This window comes from Mytilinidion resinicola (assembly GCF_010093595.1).
Source record: "Mytilinidion resinicola strain CBS 304.34 unplaced genomic scaffold BDZ99scaffold_9, whole genome shotgun sequence".
NCBI classification, from domain to species: Eukaryota; Fungi; Ascomycota; class Dothideomycetes; order Mytilinidiales; family Mytilinidiaceae; genus Mytilinidion; species Mytilinidion resinicola.
In genome coordinates, this window is record NW_022985445.1 from 1,531,919 (window position 1) to 1,554,906 (window position 22,988).

General features: G+C 52.2%; 12 protein-coding genes across 12 annotated transcripts; 6 read left to right on the plus strand and 6 right to left on the minus strand.

Annotated features, from left to right (window-relative positions):
• Nucleotides 1–397: 397 nt before the first annotated feature.
• On the minus strand, nt 398–3,959 carry BDZ99DRAFT_386885 (uncharacterized protein; the record flags this gene model as incomplete). The annotated part of the gene is made up of 4 exons (XM_033715495.1): nt 398–3,454; nt 3,506–3,598; nt 3,649–3,768; nt 3,837–3,959. 4 exons carry the CDS (start codon nt 3,957–3,959, stop codon nt 398–400), a joined length of 3,393 nt encoding a protein of 1,130 aa, XP_033577366.1.
• A 1,003-nt stretch (nt 3,960–4,962) lies between these two features.
• On the minus strand, nt 4,963–6,474 carry BDZ99DRAFT_310922 (uncharacterized protein). The gene is made up of 3 exons (XM_033714267.1): nt 6,048–6,474; nt 5,620–5,986; nt 4,963–5,567 (listed from the first exon to the last, which is right to left on the minus strand). Exons 1-3 carry the CDS (start codon nt 6,383–6,385, stop codon nt 5,130–5,132), a joined length of 1,143 nt encoding a protein of 380 aa, XP_033577367.1. The 5' UTR covers nt 6,386–6,474; the 3' UTR covers nt 4,963–5,129.
• A 322-nt stretch (nt 6,475–6,796) lies between these two features.
• Nucleotides 6,797–7,328, plus strand: BDZ99DRAFT_310831 (uncharacterized protein). Its single transcript, XM_033714265.1, has 3 exons — nt 6,797–6,951; nt 7,003–7,182; nt 7,261–7,328. The coding sequence occupies exons 1-2, from the start codon at nt 6,835–6,837 to the stop codon at nt 7,147–7,149; spliced, it is 264 nt and encodes an 87-aa protein (XP_033577368.1). The 5' UTR covers nt 6,797–6,834; the 3' UTR covers nt 7,150–7,182; nt 7,261–7,328.
• Nucleotides 7,329–7,710: 382 nt separating this feature from the next.
• BDZ99DRAFT_310919 (uncharacterized protein) lies at nt 7,711–8,451 on the minus strand. Its single transcript, XM_033714266.1, has one exon. The coding sequence runs from the start codon at nt 8,183–8,185 to the stop codon at nt 7,778–7,780; it is 408 nt and encodes a 135-aa protein (XP_033577369.1). The 5' UTR covers nt 8,186–8,451; the 3' UTR covers nt 7,711–7,777.
• A 284-nt stretch (nt 8,452–8,735) lies between these two features.
• On the plus strand, nt 8,736–9,328 carry BDZ99DRAFT_462981 (uncharacterized protein). Its single transcript, XM_033719973.1, has 4 exons — nt 8,736–8,843; nt 8,906–9,013; nt 9,136–9,163; nt 9,249–9,328. Exons 1-4 carry the CDS (start codon nt 8,782–8,784, stop codon nt 9,294–9,296), a joined length of 246 nt encoding a protein of 81 aa, XP_033577370.1. The 5' UTR covers nt 8,736–8,781; the 3' UTR covers nt 9,297–9,328.
• A 508-nt stretch (nt 9,329–9,836) lies between these two features.
• Nucleotides 9,837–13,687, plus strand: BDZ99DRAFT_462982 (uncharacterized protein). The gene is made up of 7 exons (XM_033719974.1): nt 9,837–10,186; nt 10,241–10,534; nt 10,706–10,888; nt 10,943–11,244; nt 11,300–11,591; nt 11,679–12,411; nt 12,485–13,687. Exons 1-7 carry the CDS (start codon nt 10,070–10,072, stop codon nt 13,333–13,335), a joined length of 2,772 nt encoding a protein of 923 aa, XP_033577371.1. The 5' UTR covers nt 9,837–10,069; the 3' UTR covers nt 13,336–13,687.
• Nucleotides 13,688–13,896: 209 nt separating this feature from the next.
• On the plus strand, nt 13,897–15,174 carry BDZ99DRAFT_462984 (uncharacterized protein). Its single transcript, XM_033719975.1, has 6 exons — nt 13,897–13,939; nt 14,013–14,066; nt 14,207–14,272; nt 14,402–14,665; nt 14,727–14,794; nt 14,853–15,174. Exons 1-6 carry the CDS (start codon nt 13,930–13,932, stop codon nt 14,952–14,954), a joined length of 564 nt encoding a protein of 187 aa, XP_033577372.1. The 5' UTR covers nt 13,897–13,929; the 3' UTR covers nt 14,955–15,174.
• Nucleotides 15,175–15,187: 13 nt separating this feature from the next.
• Nucleotides 15,188–16,337, minus strand: BDZ99DRAFT_563390 (short-chain dehydrogenase/oxidoreductase; the record flags this gene model as incomplete). Its single annotated transcript, XM_033727363.1, has 4 exons — nt 15,188–15,473; nt 15,608–15,759; nt 15,844–16,044; nt 16,120–16,337. The coding sequence occupies 4 exons, from the start codon at nt 16,335–16,337 to the stop codon at nt 15,256–15,258; spliced, it is 789 nt and encodes a 262-aa protein (XP_033577373.1). The 3' UTR covers nt 15,188–15,255.
• An 880-nt stretch (nt 16,338–17,217) lies between these two features.
• BDZ99DRAFT_508838 (uncharacterized protein) lies at nt 17,218–18,911 on the plus strand (the record flags this gene model as incomplete). Its single annotated transcript, XM_033724356.1, has 2 exons — nt 17,218–17,417; nt 17,469–18,911. Exons 1-2 carry the CDS (start codon nt 17,358–17,360, stop codon nt 18,909–18,911), a joined length of 1,503 nt encoding a protein of 500 aa, XP_033577374.1. The 5' UTR covers nt 17,218–17,357.
• Nucleotides 18,912–18,971: 60 nt separating this feature from the next.
• Nucleotides 18,972–20,783, minus strand: BDZ99DRAFT_443146 (uncharacterized protein). Its single transcript, XM_033717834.1, has 3 exons — nt 20,447–20,783; nt 20,179–20,394; nt 18,972–20,129 (listed from the first exon to the last, which is right to left on the minus strand). The coding sequence occupies exons 1-3, from the start codon at nt 20,721–20,723 to the stop codon at nt 19,240–19,242; spliced, it is 1,383 nt and encodes a 460-aa protein (XP_033577375.1). The 5' UTR covers nt 20,724–20,783; the 3' UTR covers nt 18,972–19,239.
• Nucleotides 20,784–21,037: 254 nt separating this feature from the next.
• On the plus strand, nt 21,038–21,742 carry BDZ99DRAFT_488207 (tropomyosin; the record flags this gene model as incomplete). The annotated part of the gene is made up of 3 exons (XM_033722894.1): nt 21,038–21,055; nt 21,207–21,511; nt 21,580–21,742. The coding sequence occupies 3 exons, from the start codon at nt 21,038–21,040 to the stop codon at nt 21,740–21,742; spliced, it is 486 nt and encodes a 161-aa protein (XP_033577376.1).
• A 280-nt stretch (nt 21,743–22,022) lies between these two features.
• Nucleotides 22,023–22,773, minus strand: BDZ99DRAFT_520483 (uncharacterized protein; the record flags this gene model as incomplete). Its single annotated transcript, XM_033725532.1, has 2 exons — nt 22,023–22,484; nt 22,597–22,773. The coding sequence occupies 2 exons, from the start codon at nt 22,771–22,773 to the stop codon at nt 22,023–22,025; spliced, it is 639 nt and encodes a 212-aa protein (XP_033577377.1).
• Between the last annotated feature and the right edge of the window lie 215 nt (nt 22,774–22,988).

Below are 22,988 nucleotides of genomic sequence, written 5' to 3' on the forward strand. Positions count from 1 at the left end.
CATTCAGTCCGATCCCATGCTATGCCCTCCATCCCATCCCATTCCATCGCCAACTCGGCTTTGCAGACCCACCGGCTCTACGCCATCGCTTCCGAAAACGCCATGCCAATGCAGTGTCTCTCGTCCCAACTTAAATCATAGGTGCTCGCTAATGCCAATGCCCAGTATCCATCCATATCCATAACCCGAAAATCGAAAAAAGGCCAGAACCCCTCATTCATTCATAAAAGCTCAAACGCAAAGGCAACTCGCCTTCTATCACTCTCGATCTCTTCCGCCCTTTTCTTTCGCTGGACAGCACGCAGAACGAGCGTCGTCGCCGGGATCTGAGCGGAAGAAAACCAGGTTAGCAAAGCCGTTGGAAAAGGGGGGTTTCCCAACGTCCAGCCAGTCCAGTCTAGTACGCCCTCCGATCACCAGCGCCCACAACCTGCATCGGACTCACCCCCCTCGTGCCAACACCCCCCACGCCAGCTCCTCCGCCTCCAACACCCACACCAGCCGCGATGGGGTTTTCGTAGCCCGCTAGTCCCGCGCTCCCTCGGCGCGCAAAAGCGCCATACGCAGTCTGCTGTGGGGCAAAAGTACTTTGCGGTGAAGTGAAAGCCCCTGGCGGAGCGCCTATATTGCGGTTGCTCCTCCTTCGGCCAAGTGTCGGTTGTTGCGGTGACGAGGCAGGTTGGTGCACAGGATTGCTGCGGACAGACGTAATGGACTCGTTGGAGTTGGAGCGGGAATGCATTGGGGCGGGGAGAGCAGAAGAAGGCGCGGTTTCGGCTGGAGCAGAGTTGGTGTCGCGGGTTGGTAGACTTTGGCTTGGGCGGCGGGCACCAGTCGCAAAGGGGTTGCGGGTTTGCGTTTGAGCTGTGCCGGGCTGGTAAGTTCCTAATTCGCGGGCCCGGTTGTTAACGAGCTCGCGCGCGAGGCTGAGGCGCTCGTCTTCGGTAAGACGAGGTCGTACGGCAGGGGTAGGAACGAGGCCTGGTGACGGTGGTTGAGCTGAAGGAGGTCGTGCTAAATCGCTGGCGCGAAGGGTCCGTGTCGATGCTTGGTTGTTGAGGCGGCGACTCGAAGCCTGGGGACGCAGGTTTTGTCGAGATTCTCGGGGTCGCATCGTCTGCGGTGAGTTGCCACTATCGTGGATATTGACCCTAGAGGCTTGTTCTCGGAGACCCCTGCGGGACGAGCTTGCTCTAAGCGTTGCAACGGATGATTGGTCCCTTAGAGCAGTCCTCGAAGGGCGGCTTCTGACGACACCTTGCGGGCCGCTGTTGACGTATGTTGCCCATGGATTTCGGAGGGGCTGTGATGGGTTGCCAAACATGCGTGCGCCAAAATTCAAACCGACGCTTGGTGTTGAGAGACCTGGAAACGATGGTGACAATCCTGCAGATCCCCGTCCTGCGCCAAACGTTGGTCGTGAACTAACGCGACTCGGCGGACGATCGATCATGTCAACTGAAGCTGCCGTCGCGGCTTGAGAGATGGAATTGACAGATGACTGAGAGGCAGAACGGACTGAACTCGCAGGCGTAAGCTGGCCAGACGAGCTTCCAGTGGAGGCAACGGAGGCTGCACGGTCTAGAGGAATGCTGCTATTCCTTCCGATAGCTTCGGGTGCCGAGGAAAGATTCGGAGTGAAGCCTGATCTAAATGCTGGAGACGGTGAGCCGCGTACGGGTACACCGCCATTCAAGGAATTATCCATGGACGGCGTCCGCATTCGTGCAGGTGCAGTACGAGGTATTGAAGAAGGCCCATTAGTAGGAGAGAATGGTGGTGCAGGACTTGCTTGGCCACTGTTACGACCCCTGTTTGCAGTCCTCGGTCGAGCGATTGGAGTCGTCGAACGAAGCTGCTCTAAGTAGTCATAGGGCGCCCCAGGGCTCTCTGTTGCGCGAAGATCGGCCAAGTGTGAAGCAAACATCCAGCTGATTCTCGGGTCATATTCTTGCTGACGAGCTCGAGCAGTCCCACGACGTCGCTGGGCTTGCTGAGAGGTATCAGAGTTGTCGTCGGTATCAAGGTCAATGGCATCGGTTTGAGAGATTCCGCGATTAGCAAACCGGCTGGTAGAATTATTGGAGAGAGAATTTGTTCGCATTTGTACCCGAGATTGGCGAGGCCGTAGGGTATTCGAGCTCATAGTAATATCTCCATCGCGATCCATGTCAGAGTCGTCGTCGTCCGCTTCACCATCTTCGTACGTAACCGTGGAATTCGATAGAACGGAGGATCTTCGTCGAAGGCCGCGAGAACCGTCTAAAAGACGGTTATTGCCTGTACGGGAGGGTGGACGGATTGGGGCGTTAGGCCGGGGTCGATCTGCAGTAGGCGTTAGAGAACCACCGATTCGAGCTCTATCATTGGAAATCGTAGTCGGCTCCCACCCAACAGTCGTCCTTCCCCCATCACTATCATCATCGTCTTCCATCTCCTCGTCCGGTCCGTCGTGTGCGAGAGGCGACCATCCGGCCGCTTGAAGCAAGGCCTGTGTATCCTCATCCAGCTCATGGTGAGCAGATGCCTCGGTAGAGGTTGATGAAGGTGCCCGCCTCGTGCCGTTTGCTCGGGCTATTACCCGCGCTTGTTGACGGCGTCGGCCAGCTGGGATTATGGGACCTTCATCCTCATCGTCTTCTGTAGACTGTGACATGTCCGAAGATGCCTCCGACTCAAGAATCCGACGATTTCGTTGCTGTCGATGTGGAGGTGGCTGAGGCTGTGGAGTTTGCGAGGCTGTGGAAGCAGTGCCAAGGGAACCAGCCTCATCATCCTCGATGAAGTCGTTCATGGAGGAGTCCTCGTCATAGTCTTCTTCATCCTCTTCCTCCACCGTGTCCATCTCCTCGGTCAGCATGTCGGAGACTATGCTCGCGCTGTAGGACGGACGTCTGCTGCCGGCTTCGCTATGAGTCACGCGGCGTCGCTGGAACCGACCTCCAGGTGGAATACCTCCCCCGGCTAGATATCGCTGCATCATGAAGGATGATTCGTCGTCGAGATAGCCCTGTCCCCATGCCCCCAATCCTTCTGGGTCCCATACATTGCCTTCGTCGTCCATTTCGAGTTCCCCGTCGAGGTCTTCTCCGGACATGTCGTGTTCAGACAGCTCATCCATGTCACTAAAGCCTCCGAAGCTGTCAGGCCAGGTCATTTCCCCGTTGTCGTCGAACATGACGCCACATCGGGCGCACTCTCCGCCTTCAAGCTCCCACGTGCACATGGGACACCTCTCGACCCCATCTTCTTCGTCTCGTACTATTCGGAGGGGGTTGCTTGGCCGTTGCTTGAAGCATCCTTTGAAGAGTCCGCCAGTTCTAGAATCGTTGTTGGCCTTGTCCTGTTGCACAATATCTGCTTCTTCCTTCTGCCATTGTTTGTGCTGCTCGACTGTCTCGCCTGCAGGTAGTAACTCGGCTCGGCCGATGAAGACGTGGGTCATTTCTCGAATCTTGATTATGCGAGTTAGAAAGATACTTCATATTGGGGCTGGCTTACTCACAACATATGCTGGGGCTGGCGCCTGAGTGACGACGGTCCGGCAGTCTGGACATGTTTTCTTGGCCTTGTTACTGACGAACCAGGTGCAAAGACACTACATCTTATCAGTACCATCCTAGGTGCAAGGGGGGTATGGGAACTGACGCTGTAGCAATATGTGTGCCCACAGGAGATAATGTAGGGCTCGTAGAATAGTCGATCGCATATTTTGCAGGTGACGTGTGAGCGGAGGCTGTCGAAGTCGGACTTGTAGCTATTCAACTGCTGCGCTCAAAGTTAGATCGCTATCAAAACCAATGTGGGGGGCGTCCGTCTCGTCTAGCCTCACTAACCTCTTCAGTCTTACTCGGTTTGGGGGCTTCCTCTGGCTTCTTCGTGGGTTGAGCTCTTAGGCCGCTTCCTGGTGGGTTCTGAGCAGAGCTAAGCCTCCGGGGTTTCGTGTTGGAGGAGGCCATCTTTTGTTGGTGCTGCTGCGAGGAGCTCGGTTGCGCGGAGGGCGACGTCGCGGTCTGAGCAGGCCTGACGGAGGGACTGAGGCCCGAAGGCATCAAGAGATTCGGGGCACGTCGCCCAGATTCGGAGAGATTGGGAGGATTGATGCTGTGAGATGAGATGTCGTCCGCAACCCCCAGGGTTGGGAGATAGAGCTCTGGGCAAAGTCGTGGGCGTCGAAGAGGTTGATAGCTTGTGCAGGCAGTGGAGGTGTCTACGTTAGTCTCAACCACGTGAGCGGCTGCTCGACTAAACTGCCCGGGCCGTGCATTTGGAAACCTTCAAGCCTGCGAACTTTCTCCGCAACCTCATTCACGACCTTCCGTGCGGCCTGCCAACTGCGTGCTGAAACGCCGCTTGGCCACGTCTCCGCCATTCTTTGGACAGACGCTCAGCACCAGCCAGCCCTACGCGCCTGGGGCAGCTTTCTCAGTAGCCGCCGAGCGTCGACTAAGGGCAGTCCCGTTGCGGCTTCGTCGAGCCGCTGCACAGCACGGCCCGTCGCCACTAGACATTGGCCTGGCAATGCTGTCTTGCTCGCGAGATAAGACGGTTCTCGATGAGGGATCCGGCGACACGCTCGACGGCCATCTCCCCTGCTGGCGATATCGCAGTGCCCCCGCATGGCTCAGAGATACCAACCACGGCATGCCCGAAGGCGCCGGCTGCTGATCCGAACCAACAGCACCATTTACGGGAACTCCGCAGATATCGGTGTCACGGGCCGTCGTATATATATCTCTCAGCTTCGGCCGCTTCGCCGTGAACTGCGAACGACTTTTGGTCAAGACGTATCTCATCCAAACGATCTCTTATCTCGCTGACTCAGTCTACAAGTCTCAATAAAACACGAAGCTTTCAACAAGTCATCACATCCTATTCGCTAGCAAATGCACGTGTTTGTGATCACATCTATTCGTAAAGTCGACCGTCAACACCAATAGCACCTAAGCAACACTGTACCCGCAAGCGTCTCTCGATAAATCAGTAGAGCACCCAAGCAATCTCTCCAGTATCGCTCGCCAATCGCATGCAAAAATCATGATCAATTTAGAGACATCGCCAGTACTGATTGTCTAGGCGTCATATCTCTACAGCACCATCATACAAGGTTAGACCACCCATGCTTGCCGCTACTCAACACGAGCGCGTTTTGTCGGCCGCTCGGCCGTCTCCTCGACTGGCTCGTCGGGGATCTCGTCGATGTACCCGGTCATGACCTTGTCCTCTTCAACGATCTCTCCGTTGGTGTGCTCCAAGAAGGCCAACTGCTCCGTCATCCACTTCTTTAGAGCGACAGTATCGATCTTCTTGCCGGCGCGACGGCGCTCGCGAAGCTCTTTGAGGCGTACACGGGTTCGCTCCTCAAGATTCTCGAGACGATACTCTGCGAAGTCGTAGTAGAGCCTCGAGAGATCGGATATCGGACGAACTGTCCTAAGCTCCGTGTCGTCACGAACGAGCGCAGATTTAGGCCGGAAAGAAGTGACCGAAGTGATGCGTTCTTTAGCACCCAACGCACGAAGAGCTTGGTGGGTGATGTATCGACCCTGTAGGACGACTGCGCAACCCTTCGTATTATGTTGGCTAGGAATCGCTCGAGCCGGGGATGACGAAACTCACCATCTGTGGTCCGCGGACCTTGAGGATGTCCCCGTTGCCAGTTCGCAGTGCGGTCTCTCCGCCGACCATGTTGGTGCAATCACTCAACATCAGCACGCAGACAAAGGGGTAGCTGTCGTTGTGCCATCCAACCACCGGCTTGTCGTCCTCCCAGGGGCATCCCGCGATGCCTTCATCGTCCGCAAAGAACTCCTTCTGTTTGTTGATCATACCAATCTCAGCATTGGTCTCCTCGTCGCTCTTCACCGAGAAGTTGATGTGGCCGATCTCGTAGTCGAACTGAGGGACGAGGTCAACGCCAGCAATCTTCGAGATGATCGAAAGAGTGTCTGGGTTGCTCCAGGCGTCGTAGGTAAAGGGAGCGTACCTTCGATGGTGTTAGCTGAGAGTACTATCAAGTTCGAACTGACTTCAGAGTAGATACTTACTTGGGTGCGTAGCCCCTGAGCTGCGAGGCAGCAATGTTGCTACGGTATGTGCATTTATCCAAGACCTCCGGCTTCATTATCTCCGAACGCATGCGGCGGATGGCCTCTTGAGAGAAAAGAGGGAATGGCTGAGAGACAGCGACTGGAGAAACACCGCAATCATCGGCATAGCCGAGGTCCTTCATCATCACCACCTCGCTAGGAGGAGAGAAGTTGAGATGCTTCTTAGGATCGAAGTCCGCGGCTGCTGCTGTTTGTGGTGTCGTAACATGTTCGATGATGGGCCTGAACTTGGGCATAGGAACAGCAGCCATGCTCTGTGTGGCGACAGTAGCCATTTTGTAACTCTTGCGTTTATACTACTTCTGTGGAAGAAGTGCCATTAGGACGACGTACGAAGTGTTGAACAATGAAGGCCCCAGAAAGGCGATTGACGTTTTTACAAAAGATGAAAAGAGAAGGGCTGCAATTGCAGAAAGATGGTGGATGTGCAGAGTTGACTGATTGTGGGTGTATGTTATTGGTGGTGTGTGGGTGGTATGGATGTTGGGAAGACTAGGAGATTGGTGGAAAAGGAAGAGATATTTATAGGGCAAGAGATGTCAGGAGCAGGTGAACTGGTAGTTGAACTCGCCCTGACCCACGCCGGATTGGTCCACACAATCAACACACGAGGCATTGAATTGTAAAGCAAAGCGGCGGAGTCCGAATAAGGGGCAGATGGTGAATTCAAGGGGGGGTCGGGGAACTCAAGGGCTTGGGGGAGCAAAGTTCACTACGCTGAAAGATGGGAGCACCAACAGCTGGCGTACCTTTCAGGAGGTTGATGTTACAGTGGGATAAAGAGTATCGACAGCGGGGGTGCTGTATAAAAGATGGAAATTACAATGTGTGGGTCAATGAGGTAAGTAAACCAGAAGGGAGGCGAGTATAAATGCTAACGCAAGCGTCCAAGGTTCTGTTGCAGTCACAACTAGATATAATGGCAGCGGGGAGGCGACATACGGTCTTCCTTTATAGTGTTGCCCCTACCGCTCTCCTATCTTCGGATCGCAGGGCAGCGCGGCATCATGGACTACTCTGCACGCTGGAACGGATTTAGTCGGCTGAGCAGGCGCGTGCCCAGGTGAGCAGTGTAAGTTCCAAATTGACAGCGCAATCCTCGTTCAAGCCCCTCCACACCTCAATCAAATACTCTGACTGGCTGACATAGTAACCTTGCTGTGGAAAAATGCTTCGAGGCCGCCTTCTCCACCGTAGTCGGGCAAAACGGCCTTATCTTATCGTCCACCACCCGAATCCTCGCAGCCGCCCGGGATCGACCAGCCAACGCCATGAGACATCAAGATCGCAATCGACCATCCGGAAGATTCATGGAATGTCATCGCGAGCTGTCCGTACAGTAGGGCCTCTGCGGTCCACGGAGAGTATTTCTCCTCCAGGAAGCCGACGCGGCCTCTCTACCGATGCCTTCGAGTCTAGACGTTCCCCAGTGTGTCAGACTTGGAACTTTCGTCAAAACGTACAGGAGATGGTCCCAACACGTTGGCCGCCAATGTGGAGGCGATGGAACCGTGACGGCATGCTGTCTTCGTGACCAGGCTCGCGTTGACGTCGGAAGGAAGCAATAGCGCATTCGCAGCCGAAGCAGCAGTGGGCATTGGCTCTGGGAACACACGATAAAGACACGTACATCAAAAGTGGAGGCGGCGAGCGCGAGGTGTGGAGGACTAGAGTTGCGATGACATGAATGTATCATGGCGGAGAGATGAAGGCTCAAAGCGCCCCGGAACGTGAGGACTTGTTGCCTGAAAACGGGGAAGCGCAAGCCCCAAGAACGGTCGTCTCGGATGGCTAACAACGACCATCGCGACTATCAGCCACAGCGATAGTGACTGATGGGCCGCTAGCCGGGGGCTCCAGAGATATCCAGCCTCCTCCGGGCTCGCCTCTGCGCTTGCACATGCGCCGCCAAGCTGAAGAGTGGTGCTGCAGAGCTTCACAGGCTGTCGACGCGTCCAGGTCCGCTGCACTGTGCCATCGAGATGAGCATGCAGCATCCCCGGCGGCGAATGGGCTAGTTCCCGCTTGCCACGCCAACTTGCAATTGGCATAATGGCCCGCGACGGCTGCAGCATCTCCAGCAACGAGAATAGTCATGGGCCCAGGGCAGTCGGGGCTGGTAAGGCATCACTGCAGCATCCTGGGGAAGTGCAGACTAATGGTCGCCCGAATGGTGCTCCCCGGTGCCTCTTCTACTGGCGGACCAGGGCGCACCGGCGGGGACGAGACCAGCGGGGAAGAGCATCATCATATGTACGGAGCTGGTAGATAACCGTTGCAAAGCGCGTGCCTCATCCGATAACGGCGCGCAATCTCGATGCCATTACCTCATTCCCATTATTGAGATGCTTACTGTTTGCTCGAACTCGATGCTGCTGCTGCTTGCTGCTCGCTGCCAGGTACACAGCGTGCAGCGTTACACAACAAACGGCTGCGTGTGTCAGTTCCCAATCCGAGTCTCTGCTCCGCAGTCGTCCCAAGCGATCCCAGAGGACTGTGGATCTGCGTTTAGGGCCCTCCGCTGAGTGGTGGGCTAACCTCGGAAATCTAGCCACGCGAGAGGCGGGTTGCTATCGATAACGCCTAGCGCAGAAGACGCACCTAAGAAAGCTACCAACGCAGCGACGGCAACTACGGAGCCAGACCGTCTCCCAAATCAACGACGCGCATCATGCCATCGCAGGACGACCCTGAGACACCCTGGACCGAGGCCGCTGCCTCCAGATACGAAAAGTATGCCCTCGCGATGCTGCTGCGAATTGGCCCAAGCTCCAGCTCGACTGACCGGTCCACAGCAAGCCCTTCAGCCAGTACTTCGACCCTTGTGAGGAGGCCGCGCAACGGAGTCTGAGGTGTCTGTACCGCAACGAAGGGGACAGGGAGATGTGTACAGACTTCTTCCAGTAAGGACCCTGCCGAACCCATTACTAGCAACGGATAAATTCACCGGTGTCGCGACCAGGATAGCCTGAGCTCCCCTTCCTACCCATGTTTGTTCAGCTGCTAATCTTCTTCTCTACTCTAGAGCGTATCGGGATTGCAAAAAGCAATGGGTATGTCGCCTCTCCGTGCCATTGGATCTCGAACTTCCTTCCCAAGCCGAACAAGCATGCTGGACTGGTGTTGACCCTACAACAGATGAAGGACAAAGCTGCAGCGAGGAAGAAAGACGGGAAGTGGTTTTGAGTCCGATAGGCTAGGATGATAGGAGCGTATTGTACAACTATAACGGGCATGGGATGGCTATCTACGCACGGCTGTATTAGTAGCGATGTACTTCATATGACTGCATTGGAACGTGCTCTGAGCATGCGCTTTTTCCTGCAAGCTCGGGCACTCTGGGAAACATTGCACCACATTTATTGGGCATAAATCAACTGGCTTGAGCCCTGTCGGCCCTGCATCAACGAGCTCGTGCTAGATGCGGGGGAAAAGCAAGATGTTCAAAATTTGACGGTATCTCGGAAATCTTAACGACGTGTCACATTTGCAACTCCTCGCGATTGGCAGAGTGTGACGATAAAAGTTCAATCCATATGGTGGGCAATGACATATTCAAACTGACACTACATGTCTCGATGACGCATGAACGTGTTGCTTAGATCCGGTTGATGCATCGAGGTAGTACTCGAGGTGGACCTCGGGATAAAAGATATTCCGGATCCGCCCATGACGTGCCACCAAATGTCGTCTCAGGCATCTTCCGAGCAAGAGGAAGCAGTTCAAGTGAAAGCGATAGATTGTCTGTTCCCTGGACGCAACGTTTCGATTGACGAGGTTGTAACCTTACGTGGGCCTCACCTATCGTCGATCAAGGAAGGCCGAGCCGAGGCAGCTGGTCTCAACGCCACGTCCTCCCACCAAGAAAATCCTCGAAAGTGCGCAGGATAACATGGCAGCCAAACGCTGACTAACACTCCCTTTATTGATTCATTCGCCGTATTCCGCTCCTTTTAAGCATGGCGCTCAACTTCGATAAGCTGGCTCACTTGCAGAGCAACTACGATAAGCCAAAACTGGGGCTCAAAGAATGCAATAGACGGTTGCAAAAACACCCCCAGGATCCTTACTTGCTAGTCAGTCATCGTGATGCCATTTAGTATAGAGCAACTAATGAGAGAATTGTGAAGGCATGGAAAGTAGATCTCTCATCAATCACCGACCCCGAGGGCGCTCAGACAATATGGGCAAATTTGTGCAAGAGAAAACCTGCAATCATGGACCCTGAGCTACTCCCATACATCTATTCACTTTCGCCTCGACTCACTGAAGGGCTCCACACGACCAATACTGCGGGGCCTGAGTCTCGCACTTTGTGGCAGAATGCGGCCAACCAGATGAACAGGTCAGCTGATCGGGCAAGGTTATTCAATATCTCTGTGAATGCTGCTAAGATGCAAGATTGTTGGGAGGACGTCCGATGGGTAAGAATTCCGAATCTCATAGATCGTTTTGGATGCGACCAAAGAATTGACGTTTTCTACGACGCATCTTGAAACTTCATCAATGGCGTTTATGTAGTCGATCAATTTTCAATTGGATCTACTCGTTCAGACGTTGACTAGTCGAATTCCGTGAAACTAACTTCTCCCAAGGCCTTACTACAATACCGAAAGGAGACTCCTTCCAACGCCAAACCATTTTTCACGTACATCGTCGCCTCTCAGCTTTCGGCAGAAAAGGAGAAGTTGTTAGGCAACGCGACTGGTGCAATGATTGCGAGCAGCGTTGCTTACAAGTTTCTCAAAGCGTCGTGGGACAACGTGGAAAGCAAACCTGTTCGTCACCACACCCTTCCGCATCACTATCTCATACCCACTAACCTGAAGCAGAGTGCCGTAGATAGAATCACGGACACTAGGCAATTGCGTCTGATGTATCAAATCTTCCAAAGGCAAAACCGTGGAAAGGAATTCCTCGAGCTTCTTGAAAAAGCTCCTCCTGGCATCCAATCAATCCTCTCCGCAAACCACCTTGAGGTCTTGAAATGGAGACTGGACACCATGAAAGAAGAGGGACTATGGAGGCAGTTGTGGGACGCAACTTCGAAATTGGCCGAGGATCCTAGTAAATTCATTGACTGGAGAATATGGTCCGGAATGCTAGCAGCTAGTGATCATTTCGAAAGCGAAGAGTACGTCACCATCTTTGTATTCCGTTCCACTTCGCAAACATGCTGAATCTTCCAGGGACAAGGCTCTCGCAGATGAGACATTCAAAAAAGTGGCGGAAGAACCGGCCCAATCTTCTAGGGAAGCACGATTAGCCATCCTAACGTACGGATCCAAGCGAAGCTCAAAAGAGAAGCTACTCCTTCAATGCAAGAAGTACTGGGACAAGTATTCGGCGTTCAACTGCTGCTTTAACGATCTCCGTCATATCATCGAACCACTCGATCAAGATGCAAGAGACAATTTCTTGTCTCATGCCAGAAGTGGCGCGGCCTCTATTAAACCAAACAGCGAAGAAGACAGCCCCAAGGTAACATCCACCCTTAAATCACACTCTTGACTTTCTGATCAGACTTCATACTCTTATCTGTAATTTCGAAGCTAATATCGGTCTCAGAAACAATCATTCTGGCTGCAGGCAGAAGTCAATGCACTCAAGTTCGATTACCTACTCAACATATCACGACCAGAGACTTCCAATCAGACTGTTCTCGAAGCGTTCGTATGCAACTGTATCAAGCTCTACAAACTCGGAGTTCATATTCAACACAGTAGCAACTACGACGTTGGACTGTTAGCTGTCATGAGCCTTGTCAAGCTCCACCATTGCGTAGTCACAGCCTCGGAAAAGACCCAAGCCCAGCATAATGCGCGTTACTTATTGCAAGCTGCATTTCTGCTTCAGGACATGACAGCAGGCAGCCAAGCTGATGAAAATCGGCAACTCGTGTTGGTTTCGATTCGTATCCACATGTTGCTGGGACTTGGAAACATTGCCCTGGGCCTAATCTCAGACGTCAAAACGAAGGAGTTCCTATACGACACGGTGGCGTACACCTGGCTGACTCGTGTCTCACTGACATTCCCGCTCGGAATCTCGAAACCAAAGACTATGGATCCGAGCTCGAACCTAGCTTCGGCACTTCAGTTCTATGGGAAAGCTTCTAGAAACATCAACGACTTCCTCAAGGCAGACATGCAAACCTTCCAATTCGACCAAGGCCTCGAGCTGGTCGACTTCAAGAGAAAACTTGACTTGTCTCTCGTCAAACACATCAGCGTTCTGGAACGGAGAAGAATGGCACGCTTAAAAGGGGTTCCCTGTGACGAGGCCGATCTGAGCTTTCTCGGTATGTTCAGCCCCCCAATTGATGACCATGAAAATGTGCAGGTAGCATAAGACGCATTCGCTAACTATCGTAGCGCCTAATATCAAGTCACTAGTTGATAGCCGTGACTTCGGCATCATTCCTAGCTTCGAAAGCTCATTATCCCACCCCTTCCACTCCCTCTTGTCAGGAGGCCCTTATCCGGACTACTCTTGGTTTATACGACATACAATTATCGACGATACCTGGAGTGTTCTGAACGAGGAGAATTCCATACTACGGAATCCGGGATATAGGAGCCTGGTATTGCAAAAGCTTGATGAAGAAGATATCGAGAAAGCTTGCTTGACAGATACTGAAAGGCTTGGATGCACAATTTGGATGACGATTCACTCCGTGGCCAGGCAGATCATGCTGGGACACGCATCCAAGGACTCCATACCACAAGGGATTCAAAATATTCACGATTGGCTCAACAATGTCCTTCAACCGGCACTAAAGACATTCTTTGAATACAGGTCGCATGGAGAAAACACAGATCTAGCCGACGCTTTGATTGTCCCGACTTCTAGAAGCCTCCAGACCATCTACTACTCTCTTGAACTACTGCGAACTGTTACGAAGCTTTGCGATGTTATACTGGGAGTGCTCAAGCAGAAGGCCCCGCATAAGGCGAAGGAAGTTCTCAAGAAGGAGAAAATCGCGCAACTGTCGAGTTGTGCGGAATCCATCTACAAGTTAATAGGAGGCTTTCTAAACGAGAGCCTGAAAGAAGTTATCCGCATTGGCGATCGGTCGCTGAGGGCCCAGGTGCAATATGGATCCTCCGGTGCAGCTCTGCAAAAGCTAAACACATTCGACGACTATACAAGCTATGTGGAGGCAGCGAAAGATGCGTACAAGGCTGCACTGAAAGTCTCACTAAGAGGAATAGCATCGAAATAGTATGAGTTGCCATTTCGAGCGTTGTGCATAGAATCATGGATGGAGTGTTATTCGATTGATGGGTCGCCGGCGAAGATCTTGGAGGCAATTAAAAGGGTTCGAACTCATTTCTGCAGCCTACCGATCATTCTCATTTCGTGGTAGTCTGTATATTTCTTCAATGAAAGTGTCTCGTCCAATAGCCTTGTGATCTCTACGTGCTGTTTTTCCGCCAACAGCTCTATCGCTACCGCTTCTGCAAAAACTCCAGAAAGATAATAAAATCTCCCCAAAAGCTCGAAAGCCCGAGAAGCATCATCATCTTCGCTTCTCAAAGAGACTTAAAAATTGGTGCCTTGTCGAAAGTAGTATTATAAAATCTTGGCGTTCACATAGGTCATTATTTACCCGCTCCGAACCGCGACCACCTCAACTTCTCCTCACCTTTTACACTCAGCTTTCTGCCACAATCACTGGCTCCAACTTCTATCGCTCATCCAGCTGTCAGGCCGGATTGTCCCATAATTTCTGCTGATTCGCTCTATTTTCGCAGAAGCTCCTCCATAAACTTATAGCGGAACCCGTCAACATCTATGATCAACAATTGGAAACACCATGGCTAAAAGTAAGTTCTCTGTCCTCTGACGCAATAGATGCAAGCTGCGCTAGAGAAAAATTCATACTGAGCAAAATTGCAGCCGTCCGTAAATCCTCAAGCGCCACCGTGGCCATCCCGAAGGCAAAAGCTGCTGGTACGTAAACAATTATCTACGCCTCTATGGCCAACCGACACCATTACCCAGCCCCAAAAATAGCCATTCATCCGAGATCTTCAACATCTAAAACGCTTCTACTCACTGTTTTAATTCCTCCACTGACACCGCCATATCAGAACCCGAGGAAGCTCTTGCTTCTACCGCGAAGCCCCGTGGCCGCCCTCCGAAAGCAAAAGCCGCCGGTACGTAACCAATTTTATGCCAATCGATTTTAGTACCCAGCTCCAAAAAAGGCCATTCATCCAAGATCTTTAGATTCGCAAACGCTTCTACTCACTGTTTTGATTCCTCCGCTAACACCGCCATATCAGAATCTGAGGAAGTTCCTGCTCCTACTGCGAAGCCCCGTGGCCGCCCTCCCAAAGCGCTCAATAAAGGCCCGGGACGCCCAAAAGGCGTGACCAAGGCTACGACGACCAAGCGCAAGGCTGCTGTTCCCACGCCAGCGACCAAACGAGGCGGTGTCATCTCCAAGCTTGATAGTGCGCGTCCCGATGTCGACATCAAAGAGAGGGCTCCTCCTGGGTTTACGAAGGATGGGAAGGTCAAGGCAACGGTCCTGATGCATCAGTTCCGTAAGTTACCGTCCTTCTGATCACTCTAATGATATGAGCTGACCTCGCTTGCTTTACTTAGTCAATGCTCATCGTCCAGCGCTCGCCCATCTCACTACTGGCGAGCAGCGCAAGAAGCTCTTCGAGATGGTACAAATAGACTGCTGTTCATTTCTAGGGAGATTAATAAGACTAATTATGGATGTAGTGGCACGTCGCCCCCGAGAACCCGAAGAATGCCGCAGGTGGAGCCGGAGAAGGTTCTAGTGGTAGTGACAAGCAGGAGGTTGGAACGGTCTCGAGCGCTTGAAGCTCTGGGAGATCTTGTGGCTTTTCTTCTGCACTGCATTGCGGGAGTCATGACAAGTTTCCGGAACCACAACGGGACAGGGCTGTGTTCCTTAAGAACCTCATGAGATTGAAATTTTTGGGTTTCCGGCTTTCTGCGCTGGTGCAGCGGCATGAACGGGTTTGGCTTGCGCGAACATGCGCGGAAAGGTAGCTGATCAATGCAAACTTTTCTTACTCACTTGCAGAGAAAGCTCTTTGAATGTGACAATTCTTCGATTTCATCTATTCCATCAAACCGCTACATAGCCCCAATCCTATCCTCAATCCTTGCCCCCTCTTAGCATCTTCGACAGATCGTTAAACGCGCTCCGGCGCTCATTGACGATCCGGCCCAACCTCTCCGCCGAAACAACACTAAGGTCGCCAATAAAGATCTCGTCGTTTCCAGACGCGAGTCCCGCAAACGCAGCATCCGTGAAGTCTGCGACCGGCATGCCCATCTCACGACCACGGGCGCCCATGTAGTCGTGGAGTTCAGCTATGAGTGTTAGCTGTGAGGCTTTTCAAGTAAATGGGGTGTACAGGGATGATTTATAGGAAATAGCAGTATTAGGGCTCATAGTGAGATAACCTCAGAAAGAACGCAAGGTAGAGATGCAAGAATTGACTTACTCTGGACCACCGGTGGTGACAACTCGACAACTTTAACGCTCGAGTTGCGGAGCTGATCTCGCAAGCAAAGGATGAAGGAGTTCAGCGCGGCTTTTGACGCTGAGTAGCCGGAGAGACCTGCTGCTGGGATGTATGCGAGATGGGAAGTGGTGCTAGCGAATGCGTCAACGATGCTCTCTCGTGATAGGCTTGAGCTAGAGGTCTGCCATGAGCTAATGAAGCCGCAGGAAACTTACTATATCAGGCCTGTTGTAGAACCCTTGCTCAAGAGAAACGGCAAAAAGGCGTGTGTTAGGTTGACGAAGCTGACGAAATTGACGGAGACGTCCCTCTGGAAGGCGTTTAGATCCCATTTGGCAGGGTCAGAGAGGTTGATAGCGGCCTGGGTGCCGGCGTTCAGGAAGACGCAGTCGATGTCTGGATATCTCTTAGTGACACTGCGAGTTTATATTAGCCAAAGTCTTCGAAACAGGGCACTCAACGGAAACATCGTCGGAAGGAAGGGAACGTACTTAACGGCAAATGTAGGTATTTCGTTGGAATCTGCTATGTCGAATTGCTCCGCCGATGCCTTTTTCGCGCCATGACTAGTCACGAACTCGTCCAGTCTGCCTTCTCGTCGTCCAACTGCTGTAACTTTGACACCTTCTTGGATCAACCGATTTGCCATTGCTTTGCCGATGCCTGCGGTGGCGCCGATCATGAGGACGTGCTTGTATGGGAATGACATTGTTGAGTTGCTTGAAAAGGATAACTTCTTGAAAGGAGGAAGAAATTGGGGGAGTAGTGTTGTTTTATAGGTAGAGCTTTTCTGAGTCTTTAGAGTGTAGAAATTCCTCTACTACATATATACATCACCATATGGATTTCTGCCTCCCTTTAACTCCGTTCCACGTTCAATGCATCATAGACGAGGCCCTGAGTTAGGAGATAAGTCCGCCTTAACTACGGCAATAAGAGCACGTTTTCCAATCGATTATGCCGAGGCGACCGCATTTCCTTCTGTGGATTTTACATCACCGTCGAAATGGTCCGCTGTTCCAGGTATAGCGTAGGGTTTAGTATCTAGTAACAATAAGGCCACGTAGCAGCTTGCCTCCCTGCAAAGTTCGTACAAAACGATCGTACAAGCTCGATGCTTGACGTTGATTGAAGCTATTTCCGGGCATGCGCTAAATCGCAATCTGCATACTAAGTTTGGTCTAGCCTGAGAAGTTTTATCAAAGAACTTACAAGGGGCGCGGCCAAGTGCATATTCCAGCTCCGCGAGGCGAGGAACATCAAAACCACCAGTTTTTGGTACATTGGAGGAGCTATACCACAACAACTACAACAACTACAACCATCGATTACGATCCAAGTGGGTAGATGTATCTGTCTGTGTCTCTTAGTGATAATTATCGAAGAAAACAAATTTATTAACCGATACTGGGTGGTGCGAAGCAACTTCTAAGATTTGGGTGAGATGCTTACGTAACCGGAATATGCACTTGGCCCGCGCCCCTTGTAGCTCTTTGATCTAACCTAGCCCATATCTATCAAATGGGAGCAAACCCGGCTTTGTCACAACTCAACCTTCATGTCCGATGATTCCTACGTTATTACCAGCACTATGCATAGATGCTCCTATCCAGTGGCATTGTCTCGGTTTGGCTCTGTCTCGTCGCTAAATACATAACAACGTACATGTAACCCGATTAGCCCTACAACAGTTGCCTCCTCTGTCTGTCCTTGTCCAAGATAGGATACCATGGTGTTCTGTGGCAGACCATCTAAGGCGTGTCAACGGTGTAGAGAACGCAAATTAAGAGTAAGCTTCTCTAAAGCCGGACATCTCAGCTTGATGATGAATTTCGCATAGTGCGATCTGCGCATACCGTCCTGCGGGCAGTGTAATAGAGCACTAGCTAAGTGCCACGGGTATCGAGATACGCGGCAGATACAGATCAGGAACGAAAGCCAAGTGGTGCGAATGAAGGCCCTCCAAAAGGTTACGCCTAGTCCCATTCCCTCACGGATCCGGGCTCTCCCGCTGTCATTAGAGGCCCAAGCACGGGACATGTTCTTCAGGTTCTACGTGAACGGCTTCTCCACAACATGGAGCTTCCTAAGACCCTTCTATCACCCCACGTATGCGCCCCTCCATTTATCGATGAGTATAGACTGCGTTAGCCTGGCTTTCGTATCGCTTGGGGGGTGTGCAGATGAGGCTGCCTTAGTACCAGCGCGTGAGAAATACGCCTCGGCCCTGCGTATGACGAATAAAGCATTGCAGAATAAGAACTCTGCATCCAACGACGTCACTATCCTCGTCTCTGCGCTTCTCCTGGATCTCTTCGAGAAGATGACGAATACTAGACATCGAGGAAGTAACTCATGGACCAGCCATATCGACGGTGCCCTCGGTCTTGTCCGACTAAGAGGCATCGACAAGTTTCAGACGCCTGAAGCGGTTAGGATTCTTGTACGGCTGAGTACAAACCTCCTCATCAGCTGCATAGCCATCGACCATAGAATCCCAGACGAGCTTCAGGAGCTCCGCGACCACGCCTCCACGCACCTCAACGTCGACGACCCCAAATGGAGAGTCACAGACCTAAGCGTGCAGTACGCTAACCTTCGAGGCGACATCCGTACCGGAGCGATCCCCTCTGACAAAATCATCGCCCGTACACTTGAACTGGATGCCAAATACGCCGCCATTAGAGCCACCATGCCGCCATCTTGGCAGTACACAACCGCCCTCGCGCCACAGTCCTCCCCCCACATCTACAACCGGACCTACTTCCCCTATCTAGACCGCCACATCACTCAGACATGGAACGTCACCCGCTTCACCCGCATCCTCCTCAACGAGCTGATACTCGCCCACTGCTCCGCCTCGTCGCCCCTGGCGGACCAAGCTATCGAGGTCATCCAAACGATTGTTTTTGATATATGTGCCGCCGCCCCTCAATACATTGACTGTGCCCATGCTGCATCACACCTCCTCCCCGAATCCCAGAACCCGCCTTGGCCGCCTGGCACCGGCATTCCCGCTCAAGACGGGAGCCCGCACACACATTGTCCGTCGCAGAAAATGAGTGCGTATACTCTTATTTTCCCCCTATTCGTAGCCGCGCAGTCGCGGTACTCGCCGCCGGGTGTGAGAAGCTGGATAGCGAAGCAGATGAGATGGATGGACGTCCATTTCGGGATTCGGATTGGTGGGACGGTGGCGGCGTTGCTAGAAAAGGAAGGGGATGTAGAGGTTGGGGCGTGGACTGTGTATGCGATGTTGGGGAGTTATGCTTTTGCTGCGTGATGAAAAGAAATGTGGAAGGGATTTGGTTACGAACTGGGAGCGGAAAAGGGGCCACCAAATGGACGAGTATAATCATGAACATCTCTGTATTATTACTACCCGATGCAGTAACCGTTGCTGTGCAAATAACACTGCCTCGTCTGACGAAACACAGGGATGAAGTCCTGGTAGTAACGCAGTACAGAAAAGAGGCATACCAAAGACAGAACTCCAAGTACCTAATAAGCGGACTATTCCAAGGTCCCCGGATGGTCTCCAATAACGCCAAGACTGTTCAAATGACTGTAGTATCATTGTTCGTCTTCGCCAGGATAGAGACCCTCACCAATCACAACTCTCCGACAGTCAGTTGGAAGTTCTCAAACTTATCCTCCTCTCCGAGTCCACCTGCAGGAGCAAATGAGTTCAGCCATCCATCAACGTCATCCTCATCGTCTTCTTCGAGGTTCTTGAACTGCATCTCCCGCATCAATTCCTCCTCAGCTTCATAGCTGAAATTCTCCTTTGCGAATCGGGCAGCGGTAACTGTAGTGCCAGAGCTAGAGCGGGACAAGGAGCGCGATACAGACCCAGCAGGAGTGCTGACTGTACGCTCGTGTGCAGAGGGCTTGGTAAAAGTGCTGGTAGAAGCAGGCTTGGTGGTAGTGGAAGAAACGTTCTTGGTGATATTCGTAAGCGGCTTTCGGAGGGACGTAGATGTGCTCCGCCAGTGAGCATACCCAATCGTGCTTCGTGATGCGGTAGTTGCTGCGGCATGACGAGCAGCTGATGGATTGAGAGTCGGGGTTGTCTTCTTGCTTGACAACATGTTGAGTTTAGAAGGAACACGCGCCTTCGTGGCTGCAGTCGGAGCTGCAAAGTGTGATTTGGGCTTTGGGGAGAGTGCCGCAGCAGCAGTCCTGGAGTTCACGGTTGACGGCGGTTTTGACGCCAATGGCTTGCGGACTGCCGGCTCAGGATTCTTCTTTTGTTTGAGCAGACCTTCAGCAATTGAGGCCTGGACTGCTGCAAGATCGTCATCCATTGCCTTCTGCATAATCTCCTCGTCCCGTTTGTCAGACTTGGCTTTCTCCGCAAGGTCTTCACGTTCGGAGCGCGTCAGACCATCGTCGCCAACCGGGTTGAAGTATGTGGACTCCATGCCGCGTGTGAAGTTTGAACCCTTGAACATAGGGAACTCCATATCGGCTGGCCAGCCTTCCGGGTCATCTGGGAGGGCTAGAACAGATTAGCCAGTAGGTCGGTGTATTTGAGGAAGGAAACCTACGAATGCACTTCGGAGGCATGTACTCAATCTCCCGCTCTTTTTCCGCCGGTTCATCTTTGGCAGCTTCTGCCTGGTGGACTTTGACCTTTGGACGTCGAAGGCGTGGGCTTGTCTTCTTTTGGGTCTTTGCAGAATCGGTAAGAGCAGCTGGCGTTTGAAAAGCTTTGGTCTTCGCATTGGTGGTTTTCATGCCCAAGGGAGCTCGAGTCCGGGGACCTGCATACTCATTTAGATATTTCCCTCTCACAGATGAATGATAGCAGCTCACCTGCTGGCGTAATGAAGGCATTTTTGTCCAGGTCTCCCCCTTTCCCGCCTCCTAAGAAGTCTTGGTTGCCTTTGCCATTCGTTTTCAACACAGACTTCCCGGCTCTGAACGGCGCATTCTCATCGTTGAGCGGGATCTTGAACGGAGTCTTGGGCGCTTTGTTTCCGGGAGTCTTTGCACCATAGCCCTTCAGGCCCTGGTTTAGCGGTTTGGCAGCGGCTGCGGTCTGGAATCCGTGCACCAGGTTTTCCTGATCACTTGCAGCGGCGAACTCCATGTTCGCTGGTTGACATTGGTGGTGTGCGGTTGGGAGGGCGTCAACGATCGTCAGGAGTTGTGGTCGTGGTGTTGTTTGTGTATAAATTCACTCGCGACCTCGTTGCCGGGGAGAGACGGCTTGGCGCAGGTGGAAGGTGCGGTGGACCCCTGCACGGCCCCCTCCATTATCTGCTTCAGCAGCCACGCAGTCAACACCGACTCGCTCTACGCCCCCTACAACACACTCCTCTGCTTCCTATAGCATCTCACCTACCCATCTACGCACAGTCCTGCACAATTCAAAGAAACCTACAACCCACCAAAGCAGCTGCCATGGATCAAATCAAAGCGGTAAGTGTTGCCGTGCCCCTCTCACCATATTATGCGCTGTCCCGCCGACATGCACATCTCCTGTTCGCGTCCTTTGACCGTCGTACAAGACACTCTAGCACCGATGAGAGTAGTTCTACAGAACCATATCGCTAACATGTGAATGCTTTAGCGCATGGCGGCTCTCCGCGTCGAGGCAGACTCCTCTGCCGCACAGGCCGAAGAGTTCAAGGCCAGAGTCAAGACACTCGAATCCGAGAATCTCGCCAAGGAACAAGAGATTACCTCGCTATCACACAAGAATCAGGTACTTGAAGAAGAGGTCGAAAAGCTCGAGACCAAGATCAAGGAGTACAAGGGCATCGCCGATGAGAGCTCGCACTCAGGAAGGAACGCTGAGGGCTTACAACGGAAAGTACAGTTGCTCGAGGAAGAGGCTGAAGAAGCCGACCGAAACATCCGAGAACTCAACGAGAAGTATGCCGTCTCTCCCATGGCTGTGTACCTTTATCTCCACAGGACAATTATGCTAACTGTGTGCGTAGGCTGCGCCAAACCGACGTCAAGTCCGGACACTACGAACGCAAGGTGCAGGCTCTGGAGGCATCCCGAGATCAATGGGAAACCAAGTACGAGGAGCTGTCCAAGGCACACGAGAATACAAAGAAGGAGTTGGCGGACTTCGTCGCCGAGATCGGCAACATCTAGTCCCCTTTCTCTTGGTGCGATGTTGATGGCGAGCAAGGAATTGGGCGTGGATTGCGGGGGGACTTACATCTCCTATTGTTCGTGTGGTACTGTCTTCCTGCTAGGGTTTGATTGCAGGCTGAGCCCTATAATGCCCTGTTGGTAGAATTGTCACGTCTGTCAATACCAAGCATTCCCTTCCGAGGGCGGTGGCTCTTTTGTTGCTCTTTGGAGGCCTTTGAGCAAGCACAGTTATGTTTCATGATAGCAGAAATCACACTATGATTGGGTATTCGATAGACTAATCTCGACGAGCCTTTGCCTGGGATCTGTTCTTTGACCGTTCTTTGAACCTGGTGACCTTCCGCTCTGACTTCGTCTCGTACCGGAACTTGACCTTTCTCTTCTTGGGCTTGTCCTTGTGTGGGTTGTCTTTGGTCCATACACGCTTCTTGCTGTTTGGTTCTTTCGAAGCCGCATCTCCACCCTCCTGTGTGCCACCATCCTCCTCCGGCTTGCTGAATCCACTCTTGCTTATATCCACACTTTCAACCGTGACTGTTGTGTACTTGTCCTCGTCAATGTATTCCTCTTCCCGATCTATTGGTGGCGGTAGCTCTTCGGCGATCCCTTCCCACTCGTCTTCGTCTTCGTCATCGTCCGTCTCTTCCCCACCTCCGTTCAGATCGGCGCTCGCTTTTTTCAGTAGGGCATTGACTTCGTTCACATGTCGTTCTAGGTCCTCCTTTCGCTGTTGCCGTATCTGAACGCACGAGTTAGTAGTTGTCTATGCATTTCTAAAAGAAGCTGATCTTTTTCCCGCAGTTCAACGCCAGGAATCCTCAGATCGCGGCAAAAGCAGAAATATTATTTACCATTCGCCTAGCTTCAACTTTCTCTTCCTTGGCCTTCTTCGCAGCTTCTTCCTGTGCATTCTTCGCCCGCGCAAGCTTGCGTTTGTGGAATCCAGTGAGGTATTCTTCGCGTGCGGCGAAGTCGAAAGTGATTTCGGCCACTGGCACAGTTTTCTGGCGCTTGGCTGGTGGTTTCATTGTGGATTATCCACCTCCGAGAGGGCTAGGAAATTGGTGGAGTGGACTTTGGTTGTTCGAGGTCGATTCAAGGTTGGAGAAAATATATTGCCAAGAGAAGGCTCTGGAATAATGTTTATCCGTCGTGATTTGACTTCTCGACATGCACTCGAAGCTCAACAATTACTTCATACTATAGCTTTTTGGATATGATTGAGATATCTGAACTAAGAGCG